The following is a 14,563-nucleotide window of genomic DNA, read 5'->3' as shown; positions in this document are numbered from 1 at the left end:
TTTTAAAACAGAAACATCAAGTGGATTAATCCTGGAGCTCTTGGTTACTAGTTTTAAAGCTATGACTGGTCAGTGGCAAACACGTCAAATTTAATTTGGCAACATCTTCAGTAACACAAATTAATTCTTTTCATAAGGTTACCTTTAAGATAATAATTTGTGCTATAATTTTTTGTACTTTTTCTCCACCAGCTGCTATTTTCAGATTCTTTCCCAATGACTTGGAAACAGATGCCACATACCTTCAAAGTGTTATATGTATTATGTAAGCAGGTTAAATAAATGGTTACATAAAAGTGTTAATTCATCTTTTAAAATCAAGTTTTTCCTCAAATACTAAAATTACAACTTAATTTCCAGGTCAACCTTTTGCTTTTTTTTTTAATGACTTATTTTTAGAGTAGTTTTAATATCACAGCAAAATTAATGGGAAAGTATAGCGATTCCATATACCTTCTGCCCCCACACATGCAAAGCCTCCCCAGTATCAGTATCCCTCACCAGAGTGGTACATTTGTGACAAGTGATGAATGTAGGTTCATTCAAGTTCGGTTTTTTAAGGAACCTGGAACACACAGAGAAGGTGGAAGTACTTACCCGCCCTTTGTGCCCCCTGCTCAGATAGACTTGATGCATATTTAGCATAGAACCAGGAGTCTAGAACACATAATTTCACTGCAGCTCATCAATTTGGTAAAAGTTTGTTCCCAGTTAGTATTCACTAATCTGAATATCTCCTGGGCAGCACGTGGAAAGCTGCCAACATGACTACAGTCTGGTTTACTCTGTATCAAAGATGTGGGTAAACATACAGACAATGAGACGCTTAATAATAGCTGAATGGCTTGCAACTCCTGCAGACAGGAACATGAGTCTCAAATTGGGAGTCCACATGATCTGCCAAACAAGTCTCTTGGTTTGTTGAGCTTGTCATTTCATTTAATTTTACTTTAATTCAAAGACATAAAGGAACTGCTGGAAATATTTTAGGCTGTGGTTACAAATTTCTGTTTAGACTCACTTTTCATACAAATTTAGGATAGTAATATGGGGAATTGGACCATTGCTCTCTGAAAGTTAACTCCATTAAAACGGTTCATCTGATTATTTTATCTAATCTATTTCTATATTTATGAATTATATAAAATGTTTTTTTAAAATATCCAAAATAATTTAGAAACTTCTAAAGTACTTTTTAAAATTAAAGTATAGTTGACATACAATATTATACTGATTGCAGGTGTGCAGAATAGTTAATTACATTTATATACCTAACGTGTGATCACCACAATATGTCTAGTAACCATCTGGAACTGTGAAGTTATTGTATTATTGACTATATTGCTTATGTTGTATATTACATCCCCATGACTTACTTATTTTATAACTAGAGGCCCGGTGCATGAAAATTTGTGCACTCGGAGGGGTCCCTCAGCCCGGCCTGCGCCCTCTTGCAGTCCAGGAGCCCTCAAGGGATGTCTGACTTAGGGCCCCAACCCCCCCATCGCCCCTCTGCCACTGCTGGTCACCACCATGCCCCCTCATCACTGTCCCCTCCCTCTGCCCATTGGCATGCGCCTTGGTTGGCCTGGCACCACCTGCTTGCCAGTCTTTCTGCTGTTCGGTCGATTTGCATATTATGCTTTTATTATATGAAAGTTTGTACCTCTTATTCCCCTTTACTGTTTGCACACATCCCCCCATCTTTCTCTCCTCTGGCAACCATCAGTTTATTCTCTGCATACATGGCTCTGTTTCTGTTTAGTGTTGCTTATTCACTTGTTTTGTGTCTAAATTCTACATATAAGTGAAATCATATAGTATTTGTCTTTCTCTGTCAGACTTACTTCATTAGCATAATACTCTCTAGATCTATACATGCTATCACAATTGGCAAGATTTCATTCTTTTCTTATTGCTGAATTATATTGCATTATATATACAGAGTGGGGTAAAAGTAGGTTTACAGCTGTGAGTATGCGAAGCACAGAGTTTATTTTTGTATTATTATTTATCAATTATTGTATTATTTTCCATACAAACAACTGTAAACCTACTTCTGCCGCCCCCCCCCCCTATGTACCACATCTTCTTCATCCATTCATCTGTTGATGAACACCTAAGCTGCATCCATGTCTTGGCTATTGCAAATAATGCTGCAATGAACATAAGGGTGCTTTATCTTTTTTAATATATATTTTATTGATTTTTTACAGAGAGGAAGGGAGAGGAATAGAGAGTTAGAAACATCGATGAGAGAGAAACATCGATCAGCTGCCTCCTGCACACCTCATACTGGGGATGTGCCCGAAACCAAGGTACATGCCCTTGACCGGAATCGAACCTGGGGCCCTTCAGTCCGCAGGCCGACGCTCTATCCACTGAGCCAAACCAGTTAGGGCTATCTTTTTAAATTACTTTGAATAAATGCCCAAACCATCCACCCTCAGAGGGAAGGCGGGCGAGGGCATGTGCTGGGGGGTGGGAGCGGCTGGGGAGAGATAAATGAGGGAAAAAGGAGACATATGTAATACTTTAAACAATAAAGAATATTTTAAGAAAGAATTAAGAGTAAGCCAGTTAGCTCTTACTTCAGGGATACAGTGAAAAGGAGGTTACGTTTTGCATCATACAAACAAGCAAACCAACCCTCATGCTGCCATTTACCACATGACTTGGCAAACCATGCAACTCTCTCAGCATCAGTGTTCTCCATCTGTAATTTGGGGATGGCAATATCTACCTCAGAAGACACGGCAAGTCACGAAGTTGGCACCCAGTGTATGCATAGTGCTGCCCAGGTGCTGGCACACAGCAGGCACTCAATAAATGGTAGTTAACATCTCAGTTATAACTGCTCTAAGAATAAATGTGTAGGAATCTTGTGCATCCTTACTGCCACAGAAAAATATGTCCAGACATCCTGCAGGTATATGACACCTGGGTGTCCTTTTTGGAATGCATAACAACATGGCCATCGTGTTACCTGGTCAACCCACTAACCGCAGTCAGCACCTTGTGACCAGCACATCAGGATGTACTGAGAAAGCTGACGCAGCGAGTGGAGACAGATGCCCTAGATACTCGCCAGGGGAACAGCATCAGCAGCGGATGGCAATGCAGACTTTGCATCCTTCTGAATTCCTGTAGCAAACCACATGCACAGACTTGCCTGCTGTCTTCTTTATAATTTCCTTCAAGGAATTAATATATTTTTAATAGTATCAAATATTTAAATTACCAAAGCCAGAAGGCCACGACTGAAGAAGCAGAAATTCTACTTTCTCTACAGTAACAATTATCTTGCCTTAATGCAAAGATGGCAGAATTGCATTAATAATAGATCTCCAGATAAAGCACTACGAAAATGAATGGAAGTAGAGAGTTTTAGAAATAGTTGCTGGAAAAAATTCCACACAGTGCACCTGGAAATCCCTGAAAGGGGGTGGGGAGGGGAGTCATCACAGTCTTGACTTTTCCTGCACAGAAACATGAAACTCATTAAGAACAGCAATGGCCCCACATTGGACTGGTCTGTTGTTGGAAACTTTGCACTGTAAGAAATACCATTCAGACCCATCAAGTGGTCCATTCAGAGGCCAAGAGTACTTGTGTGACTATGAAGTGGTAAAAGGCATGTGGATAAACAGCTTTTTAAAGTGCATGGTTGCCTTTAAGAACTAGAACCAGATCTTACTGGGGATGTGCTCCTCACCTGTACTGTCAACACTCACAGACATATAAGGAGATCACAGGAAACCCCAGCAACTACCATCACACTTCTTTATAGCAATTATAAACGCATGACCAATAATGGGGACAAATACCAAGCCACTTTAAGAGCCAAGGCTCCAGAACATATAGTGTTAATTTAAAAGGTAAGAGAACAATTCCAGGGGACTTAAAAAGATCACTGAAGTCAAGTTAATTTGTGATTTTGTACAAGGCTATTAAAATGACCCAAAACAAACATTTTCAATATGATAACCAATAACATAACTTTGATAACAACACTAGCAAAATACCTCCCCTAATAATCCTATACATGTCTACTTAACATTTACATATGTATATTTGAGGTAGAGTTGGTTAGTTTTGATCACCCTTATAAACTCAGAGCAGATATATTTATGATTTGCCCATATGCACTCACAAATATTTGTTGAATGAAAAAGTGAATAAGTATGTGTTGTAATATATTCAGTGTCTAAGTTCCCACTTTCCCATGAACATGCTTAAATTATCATGAGATAAATACAGATACTTTAGAGGACAAACAGAGGTCTTATTGCCACAGACATCTGCCTCAGAGCCTCAAAGATGGTTTTAAAAATTTGTTCTAAGTTTCCCATGTGAGATATTCTTTATATTCATTAACTTTTAAAGCTTATACAAAGCAGTTTTGTAGACTTATGGTCATTCCGGATGATGTTTATATAGTCCTAATGAAACACCTAAAAATGTATTTGGTAAGAGCAGACCAGGGTGAGGGGGGAGGAGGTGGTCAGCAGTGGTCAAATTATAGGTACATCCTGAAGGTAGAACCAACAGGATTCACTGAGGGTGTGGAAGTGGCATGTGAGAAGAAGGGAGAAGTCAAGGGTGACTCCTGGCAAGGTTTTTGACCTGACCAAATGAAAGAACAGAATTCTGTTTACTGAAATGAAGAATTCTGGGAAGGAGTAGTTTTGAGAGAAAAATTAGGAGTTCAGTTTGGAACATGCTAAATTTGAAATGCCTTTTTAACATTCAAGTGGAAATCACCCTAAGTCGCTTAAATATTACTGTGGTTGACTTGATATCCAAGATCACTGTTGGCAAATTCAAGTGTTTTCAGGGGCCAGGCAGGAAACACAAATAAGTACTGAAGTACAATAAGGAGAGGTGGGGCTGCTGCTATAGACAATAATATCATATATAATCAATGATATTGTAATAACTATGTACAGTGACAGATGGTTATTAGACTTATTGGGGTAATCAGTTGATAAAGTATACAAATGTTGAATCACTATGTAGTACACCTGAAACTAATAGAATATTGCATGTCAATTATAATTAAAAATAAAATATGGATATTTACAAAAAGAAAATAATAAGGAGAGGTAGAGACAAGAGCTGATCAGAGAGTAATGTCCCATCTAAGGAGGAACATTACCATTTCCAGTGTTGCCATTTGGAACTTGGGCCTAGTGTTCCTAGACCTTCCAATTTCTTAATAGAAGAAAGAATCTGAATTTTTTACATCCATGACTTGGGGAAATAGAATAAATTCCACAATGTACAAAATTCTAGAAGTACTCAGTTAAATAAAGTTCTAACCACAGACTTTATTGGTGTCCTTAATTTATTAATATACATTGCAAAGAAAGATTGTGATTAGCATTTCTCTAACTTACTTGACAACTGAATCCTTTCTTCATGCAATAGCTCAAGGGACAAGTTTTCCTTGGTGCATACATGGGAAATGCTTATTTATGCATAAGTCATACATGTCTAATCAACTCCTTTATTTCCTTTTTGAAAATTTTAGTACGTATATTACTTGCAGCTTATGAGTCATAGTTGATCACACACACACACACACACACACACACACAGCTAATTTTGTTAGATGTTCTAACATCTAACGTCTAACATCTAATGGCCAAAACATAAATGTAGCATTTATTAGTCTTCCAACTTGTTAAATACTGAGTGGAGTCTTGACCTTCTCGTTGATGAAGAAACACTGAGTGAAATCACAGGAACACTTAATAATGTTATTTCCCAACTTCTCTCCCTTCTTCACCTGTTGGGCTACAGAATTTAGAGACAGGAAGGACAGCCAGTTCCTACTACATATTTGGCAAACGTTCTTTGTTTTCCTTATCTATGAGGAAGGAAGCTGGGAGAAGACAAATAAATCTGGAATGGAAGTTTTGTAATAAAAAGACAAGACTAATATTGTTGCAGGTCTTTAAAAATATTCTCTACGATATACTAAAACATTTGAGGTGCAAGGCTCATCTCTGAAGAATTAGAGTGTGTAGTCTGTAAAAGAGCTCAGAGTACAGTACATTAATATATATATTACATATTGTCAAAAAGTTCCATAAAAGTTTAGAGGAGGGAAAGGGCAATGTGGGTTTGAGGGGCCAGTGAAGTGTCCCATGAGCCGGTCCTTGAAGCATAGGTAGGTATCAGGTTGAGAGTGGGATGGTAGGAATTCCATGCAGGAAAGACAAGGCCAGAGAAAGAGATATGGCACTTTTAGGAACCGTGAGCAGATAAGACTGTACAGGTTGGGAGGAAAATGGGACACTGAGGCTGGATTAGTTCATGGTGGTTACTGAATACCACGTAAGAAAATATGGCCTTAATTGTGCAGGTAGCTAAGAGTCTTTGAAGGATTCTGAGCATGAATCTGCCATATTCAGGGAATTTGATCTTATGAGGCCATGGGGAGAAGGTGAGACAAGAGTACTCTGCAGGATCCTGGGTTGAGGTGATGAGAGTCCAGGCTAAGGAGTCAACAGTAAGAATAGAAAGAAATTATGATATTTGGAGAAAATAATCAATAGAACTTTTTAACCTTTTGAATGAGAGAGAGGTAAAGTGGAAAGGAATGGCTTTGACCTTAGGTCAATAACAGAATGATTATCCCAATAGCAAACTGTTCACACATATTGATTTAAGGTGGCAGTGGTACATTTAAGTAGAAATGCCCAACTGATTAATTAGTAATCTAGGGCTAGAACATGGGAAGGAGAGACAAATAAAGTACACTAAGGCATCGCTGTATTCTCAGCTATGTGCTAGATCAGGGGTCCTCAAACTTTTTAAACAGGGGGCCAGTTCACTGTCCCTCAGACCATTGGAGGGCCGGACTATAGTTTAAAAAAAAAACTATGAACAAATTCCTATGCACACTGCACGTATCTTATTTTGAAGTAAAAAAAACAAAATGGGAACAAATACAATATTTGTATTTGCATGTGGCCCATGGGCTGTAGTTTGAGGACCCCTGTGCTAGATCCTTTACCTGTATGTTCAATTTAGGAGAGAAATAGGGATGTATTTTGCAATTTGGCACCATCTGCCAAATTGCCAGTCAAATCAGGAGAATGGTAACATTCAATGAAGACTAATTCATCACAATTTCTCTATGTCCCTTCACTATGAAAACAGTCATCACACAAAAACAAATGCCTATAAAAACACTATCATATCACATCACAAGATCACTGAAAATCCTGATTTCCACAAGTCAATATTGCATTCTAGGAAGTAATTGAGATAGGAGGGGAAAAACAGAACTGTAATTGTTCTTTCTTTCCTTCTTTCCCTTGAGAAAGATGAAAAGACACAAAACAGGAGGCAGGAAGGAACCAGAGGAGAAAGTATCTGGGAGAGTTCCCACTTGCTGAGGTAAACAGGAATGAAAGCAAACTCTTTCCTTATACAATAATAAACATTTGAGCACTGTCTCCTAGTTTCCTAGAATTCATTATCCGTTTATGAGTAGACTAGAGGCCTGGTGCATGAAAATTCATGCACTGTAGGGGGAGGTCCCTCAGCCCGGCCTGCCCCCTTCTCACAGTCCGGGAGCCCTCAGGAGCGGGAGGCAACCCGGCAATCAGGGGAGGGTGATGCCCCCATCACACCTTTGCTGCTGCCACTGCCGGCAGTGCAAGCCTCGGCCAGCGCTGGTTACCTGAGCCTCGGGTGGCCCTGGGTGGTTGGGCATCCTCCATCTGAGGCTTGCCTGCACCTCATACAGGCCCTGCGTGGCTGAGGGGCCTGAGGGACTCTGGAGGCAGGCGCCCTGGTGGGGCTGAGGGAACTGGGAGCTGCCATCTTTGAGGGCATGGCAGTCAATTAGCATATTCCCTCCTTATTGGCTGTGGGCACCGCAATCTTTGAGGGCGTAGAAGTCAAATAACATATTCTCTCCTTATTGGCTGTGAGTGCTGCCATCTTTGAGGGCAGGGCAGTCAATTAGCATATTCCCTCCTTTTTGGCTATGGGCACTGCCATCTTTTGTGACAGCGTGAGGGTCAATTAGCATATTCCCTCTTTATTAGATAGGATTACTTTATTCCCATTGTACACCTTTCCATGCACAGGCCAGCTGGGAGTCACACATTCCACCTTCAAACTCCCTCTGGCAGACCAGTCTCAGTTTTTCTTTGTTTTGCAAGCTAGTCCTGGAGCTCAGGTGCAACAGGCAGATCAACAATGATGACAGATGTTTCTATGGCAGTCATCAGTTTTCCATTTACCACAATGCTCCAGGGTGAGCTGGGTCTATCCCTTCTTTCCTCCAGCTGCCAGAAAGGCCATACTGCTAAAAATGTCTCTCCATTTAAATGCCCAAGGCACGAGGAAAATGGAGAAGCCATAACAAGAAAGGATGGAGGAGCAGGTGACAGGTAGACTAAAATGGATAAATATAGAAAACATCTTCTCAACATGCAGTGGTTATTTAATATAAATATGTTTTCATTCATGGTACTCTTAATTTCCTTTACAAATGCAATGCAATAAACATTATAACTGTGTGTAATCACAGATTTACTTAATAGTATAACTGTTTCTAATAAATAGAATGTAGATCTCCTCTTTGAACTCTATAACAAAGGACAGCAATGTCAAAATTCCCTAAGATCCATAGTAGAGTATCTGTTTAGAATCTGCAAAAGATATAAACATAAGGAATCCCTGATTCTTATAGATTTTCCTGGAATCTCTTGCTGAAGTGGGAGAGGGAGAGCTGGGAGGGTTTGTAGACTGAATGTTCTCCAAGGAACAAGTCCAGAAGTGAATTCAGCCCTAGCCAGTTTGGCTCAGTGGATAGAGCGTCGGCCTGCTGACTGAAGGGTCCCGGGTTCCATTCTGGTCAAGGGCACATGCTCGGGTTGTGGGCTCGATCCCCAGTATTTAATAATTAGGGTACTCCTTAATTAGGATACTCCTAAGGCTTAGGAAGAGCCACACTCAAGGGGTCAAAGAGCCGCATGTGGCTCTCGAGCCGCAGTTCGCCGACCACGGCTCTAGGTCAACCAAGATCTAACACTTACTGCTTGTTCACTACGTGCCTGGTACTTTCTAAATGCTTTCTGGGTATTATCTCATTTAATTTTCCCCAAATATTTTTTTTAATTTAAATTCTTCATTGCTTAAAGTATTACATATGTCTCTTTTTTCCCCTGTGGACCTCTCCCCAGCTGCTCCCACCCCCACAGCACATGCCCTCACACCCCTACTGTCTGTGTCCATTGGTTATGCTTACATGCATGCATACAAGTCCTTTGGTTTATCTCTTAACCAACCCCAAACCAACCCTCCCCTGCCTTCCCTCTAAGGTTGGAGGTCTGTTCGATGCTTCTCTGTTTCTGGATCTATTTTTGTTCATCAGTTTATGTTGTTCATTATATTCCACAAATGAGTGAGATCATGTGATATTTATCTTTCTCTGACTGGCTTATTTCACTCAGCATAATGCTCAGGTTCATCATGCATGCATATAAGCCTAACCAATGGACACAGACAATAAGGGGATGAGGGCATGGGATTCCATTGTGTAGATGTACCACCATTTCTTAATCCACTCATCTGCTGATGGGCACTTAGGCTGTTTCCAAATGTTAGCTATTGTAAATTGTGCTGCTGTGAACATAGGGGTGCATATATCCTTTCTGATTGGTGTCAGGCAATATATTTTGAACACATAAAATAGGAGGGGAAAACCCTTGTAAGAATGTTTACTAATCGAATGTCCTCCTAAAGAAAAGATTCTATAAAAAGTTAACAACACTGGCTTACTGTGAACTCCCAGTTACATAACAAAAATCCTATCACAGATAATATTATCATGGTAACTAGTAATACAGAGACAAGGACTGGACAAAACAATCACCTGCTTGACAATGAAGACAATTCATATGACTAATCCCCACACTCTGACTGGAATAGCCACTGAGGTAGCAATGAATTAACTCCGCAAACAAAAATAACTTACCGAGTTGGCTCACTGGGATAATTAAGCAACAATAATTCACTTTCTCTGTTGACTTTAAACATTCTCTGAGTTTTTACTGCCCTTAATATCGTTGATACTACAATTTTATTTATAATCTAATTCTTGAATTTGTTACCAGATTCCATGAAACACCAAACAGAAGTTAGTGCTTTGCGACCAGTGAGAGTTATTGGAAGGAGACCCTTGTTTTTCTATCTCCACAGATGAAGAGAGGGAGAGCACAACATTCAAGGTTCAATAGCTGGCTCCTGCCTCGAGGTGCAGAATGGGAAAATTCTCCAGGGCTTTTAGCTACCCTTCCTGTGCTCTGCGCTCTAAGAAAGGATCCTAAATAACAGAAAAGCAAGAGCAGGATCCTCTATTCCAGATAGATCTACAGAAATCAGTGAGTTTTCCTGTGGAATAAAAATCTTCACAACAAAATTTCAGAATGAATTAGCAACCCCATCATATCCTAATGATACTGTGTTTGCATAAAATAACAAAATGCACTTTATATTCTTCTCTTACCTGTCTACTCTCTCTTTGGGAGGACGTTGAAGAGGAGGCACTTCTATGGGTTGGAGTAGATGTTTTATGAGCCGGAGATATGCCCTTCTCATCTGAACTCATAGCTGCGGTTGGAGTCTAGTCACGTGCACTTAAGGTCATCCCAATTGTGTCTCAAATTCAGACAAAGAAGTAGGTGAATTTTTAGCTTCAGTCCATTTCACGAATCAGGTTGGACTAGGAAAGAGAAGGTAAATATTGAAGGTGTCCAAAACATCTGAAAGCAAAACAAACAAATTATAACTCATGTAAATTTATATTTAGGAAAAATACTAAAATGTCAGTGAGAGGAAGAATTCTGACACATTAGGAAATATTTCTTCCTCTAGATTTTTAAGGTGGAGACTAAAAGTGTTAATATGTAACAAAAGTCTGTCCAAAAGGAAAGTGAGAAGAAACTATATGCTAAAGTCACACTTTTCTCTTGTAGTCTTTGTTTTATTTATTTATTTATTTATTTATTTAAAATATATTTTTATTGATTTCAGACAGGAACAGGGAGGGAGAGAGAGAAACATCAATGGTGAGAGAGAATTATCGATTAGCCACCTCCTGCACATGGGAATCTACCCACAACCTGGATATATGCCCTGACAGGGAATTGAACCATGACTTCCTGATTCATAGGTCAATGCTCAATCACTGGGCCATGAAAGCCAGGCTGTAATCTCTTTGTTTTAAAGCAGAGCTATGCGCTGGGCCCTCATGTCCAAGTACATCAGTTTTTTCCCTCTGAAATTTAATTTCCCCTGCCCAATGGATTATAATAAGAGCTCATTCCATGCTTGTCTCCAGTTCAGTTATTTCATGTATGTGATGATTAAATCCAACATAAGACAGTCAGTCACAAAAGGCAAAAGGGCTCCTGTTTTTTGTGTATCATGTGATCCAGCCATTAGAAAGGATGAAGTAATACATATATCCACGGTTATTTGTGCCCAAGTCTACAGCACACCTATATATGACTTTCTCAACACAACAATCAACAGGATTGAATGCATCCACAGGTTGACAGGCAGGTCCCAGAACTGGGGTAGTGCTAGGAGTTGCTTCACTTATCCACAGCCAAGGACCACTTCATTTTTCATTTAGATTCATATAAGGAAAATCTGCATTGTAGTACTAGGGCTAAAAACGGTTCAACTGGCAACAGAGGTTGCTAAAAGAAGTCATTTTAAAGGTAATCATGACAGTGTGAGATGAAACGCTAACACACCAACCTGTGACTCAAAACACTGACCACTAAAATGAACTTCATCCTCTTCTAAGAGGATGAAAGGCCAAGTTCTAGCCCCTATCTTAATGCTTATACTCCTTGAAAGTACTCACCCAAGTTTTTTGGAGCTAACAGAAATGCAAAGAGCTGCAGAGCTCTTTCCTAGTTTTGGAGCTAATAGAAATGTAAAGAGCTTATTCTTGGCTCAAGATAAGTTTCATTTGGTATTGGCAAAAGGTAGTCATAAATTGACACTTAAATAATCATCTAATCCTTTTTTTAATGAAAGCAGTCTAATAAGTGTGACTAAAATTTCTCAAGCCAAGCTCTGCTGCCAGCAACCAGAAAGCAAGAACACTGCTCAGATCCTTAATTTTAAGCACTTCACTTTCTGGTCCAAGATGTTTTACAAGTAAACGCTGACACTTGAGCTGAAAGTATGGAGGTTCTGTGATGTACTCAAGTGCCCCCAAGGGATGAGGTTGAGACAACCAAACTCATTAAGTTGTTATCCATTTGGAAGTAAATTCAATCTAAGCTACATCAAGGGCCAACATTTCCTCTGTGGCACTGTTGTTTTTTCTTAACCACATCCGACTTCACTTTCTGATTAACAATAATGCTAACATCTTGGTTTTTGTTTTAACTAAAAATGACATTTTCAGGGTAAGTTGTCTATGATGAAAGAGCAACATTTTGGTTGAATCATAGGTATGAATATCTATAATATCAAGAATGAAGAAAAGGTGGAAGAAGTTAATCCATTCCAAGAATCGTTTTTGAGATTGTTGTTTTTTCTATTAATTTTTATTTTTTAAAAAAAGATTTCAAGTACCTAATAAAAGGTTGAATGGGATCAAAATGCATTACAAGAGAAAGTATGAACTCTGTTATCAGGTTGCATCTACTTATTCTTTATTCTTAGAGTGTAAGAATGGCTGTGACATTTTAAAAAATAGTTATTTCATCTCTATCAAAGCACATTTTCAGGAATTGCCTATTCTACACCAAAAAGAGACCATAGATTTAAAGTCAACACCAACATAATTTTTATACTCAATGAGAAAAGTATTGTAGCTGGAAATAACATCATTATGAAAGATGAATATCTAATTTTTCTGTCTCATCACTCCTTCTTATCAATGGGATCATTATAATGGTTTCTAGGTACTGTACCATTTGCATTTACACTAAGTAACATAAAATTCTGATTTAGGGCCCTGGTCAGTGTGGCTCAGTTGGTTGGAACATTGTCCCATATATTGAAGGGTTGTGGGCTCGATTACCACTTAGGCACATACTTACATTGCAGTTTCAGTCCCAGGTCGGGGCACATATGGAAGGCAACAAGTCGATGTTCTCTCTCACATTGATGTTTCTCTCTCTCTCCCTCTTTTTCTAAAAATCAATAAGTATATCCTCAGATGAGGATTAAAAAAATTCAGATTTATGACCCAGGGACCTAACTAAATCAAAGGGTGGCAGAAAAGACTTCTAGAACTTGCTCTTCATAGGCACCATAACTTGTATGTGTTCAGAAACACATTTGAGACTGGGGACTAGTTAGCCTGAGCTAAGTTGTGATGTGGTAGCACAACTGCAAAATCTCAAGTCTTTACAAGAAAGGTTTATTTCTTACTCATTTACAAGTCCTTTATAGGTCAGCTGCAGCCATGCTCTGTATCCTCTTCATCCAGGCTGAAGGAGCAACCCTCACGTGAAGGGGGAAGGAGCCATGGCAGAACCATGAGATAGTTCTGAATGCCTTTGCTTGAGGTGGCACATGTTACTTTCACTCACATTTTATTGGCCAAAGCAAGTCATGTGGCCAAACTGAGGTCAATGATGCATAAAAGTATAATCCCCCCAAAGGGAGAGGCAGTGAAGAGTAGTGAACAAAAACATAATCTACTATATTTACCATAGAAAGATTAAAAGTATGGATGAAAATATTTAAATTGACTCGTTTTATCACATAGTAATAACAATGGTTAACATTTTGATTCTGCTTTAACCACAGTAGGAGAATAAAGTGCATATTACCTATAATATGCTTTCTTTTATCAACAATATATCGGTAACAGTCTTCCTTATGAACAAAGAAACTTCAATATCACCACTCTTAATCACTACATATTAGGCCACCACACAGATATACCACAATACATTTAACCTTTCTTGTACTGGGACATTTAGGTTGTATTCAGTATATTTTGAAACAATGAGATTTATCATGGAAGAGTTTGTAATAATTCCATATTCACTTTCTGATTATTGTAAAAACAAGTTTCTTTGTTGATTTCAATACTTTTTTGCTTTATTTGGTATTATCTGCTCTGTTTTCAAGTGATAAATGAAATGTGTCCATTCTTTTATATTTAAACTTTCTATATCTTTCTGTTCGTCTAGTAATGATCATGTTGGATTACTTTTTAAAAAATCTAATTTTAGTGAAGTTTTTCCCATTTCCATTTAATGTCATAACTAATAGTTGACCCCTGGATATGATTTTATACTTCTTACTTTTGGGTTCTTCTCTGTTCCTTTAAAGCAGGATATCTTTTTAAATAATCTGCCTTTCCTTATAATATTAATTTAATATGGTTCTAATCAACCTTTATATTTGCCATTATTTTGGAAGATACAATTTCCCTTTTAAAGTTCTACTTGTTTTCCTTTAAGCTTTTCTAAGTCATAATGGAACCATCGGTCTGTAAGTGTCTAAGTCAAGAGTAAAATGGTATCTTATGAGTCTTCCCCCATCCACTAACCCG

The 14,563-nt window shown here is 38.7% G+C and overlaps 1 protein-coding gene across 9 annotated transcripts in view; it reads right to left on the bottom strand.

Annotated features, from left to right (window-relative positions):
- OSBPL6 (oxysterol binding protein-like 6) overlaps nt 1-14,563 on the bottom strand; it is a 173,492-nt gene that overhangs the window by 62,350 nt on the left and 96,579 nt on the right. For 8 of the 9 annotated variants that reach the window (XM_005857627.2, XM_014546283.1, XM_014546308.1 and 5 more), the window contains exon 3: nt 10,535-10,790. In XM_005857627.2, the coding sequence (XP_005857689.1) occupies nt 10,535-10,636 (102 nt within the window). In that variant the 5' untranslated portion in view covers nt 10,637-10,790. The remainder of the gene's footprint in view (nt 1-10,534; nt 10,791-14,563) is intronic. The other variant, XM_005857626.2, reaches the window with a different exon arrangement.

This window comes from Myotis brandtii, unplaced genomic scaffold (genome assembly GCF_000412655.1).
Source record: "Myotis brandtii unplaced genomic scaffold, ASM41265v1 scaffold112, whole genome shotgun sequence".
NCBI classification, from domain to species: Eukaryota; Metazoa; Chordata; class Mammalia; order Chiroptera; family Vespertilionidae; genus Myotis; species Myotis brandtii.
Note: the sequence above shows the minus strand (reverse complement) of the source record. Positions and strands in the feature narration are given on the sequence as shown.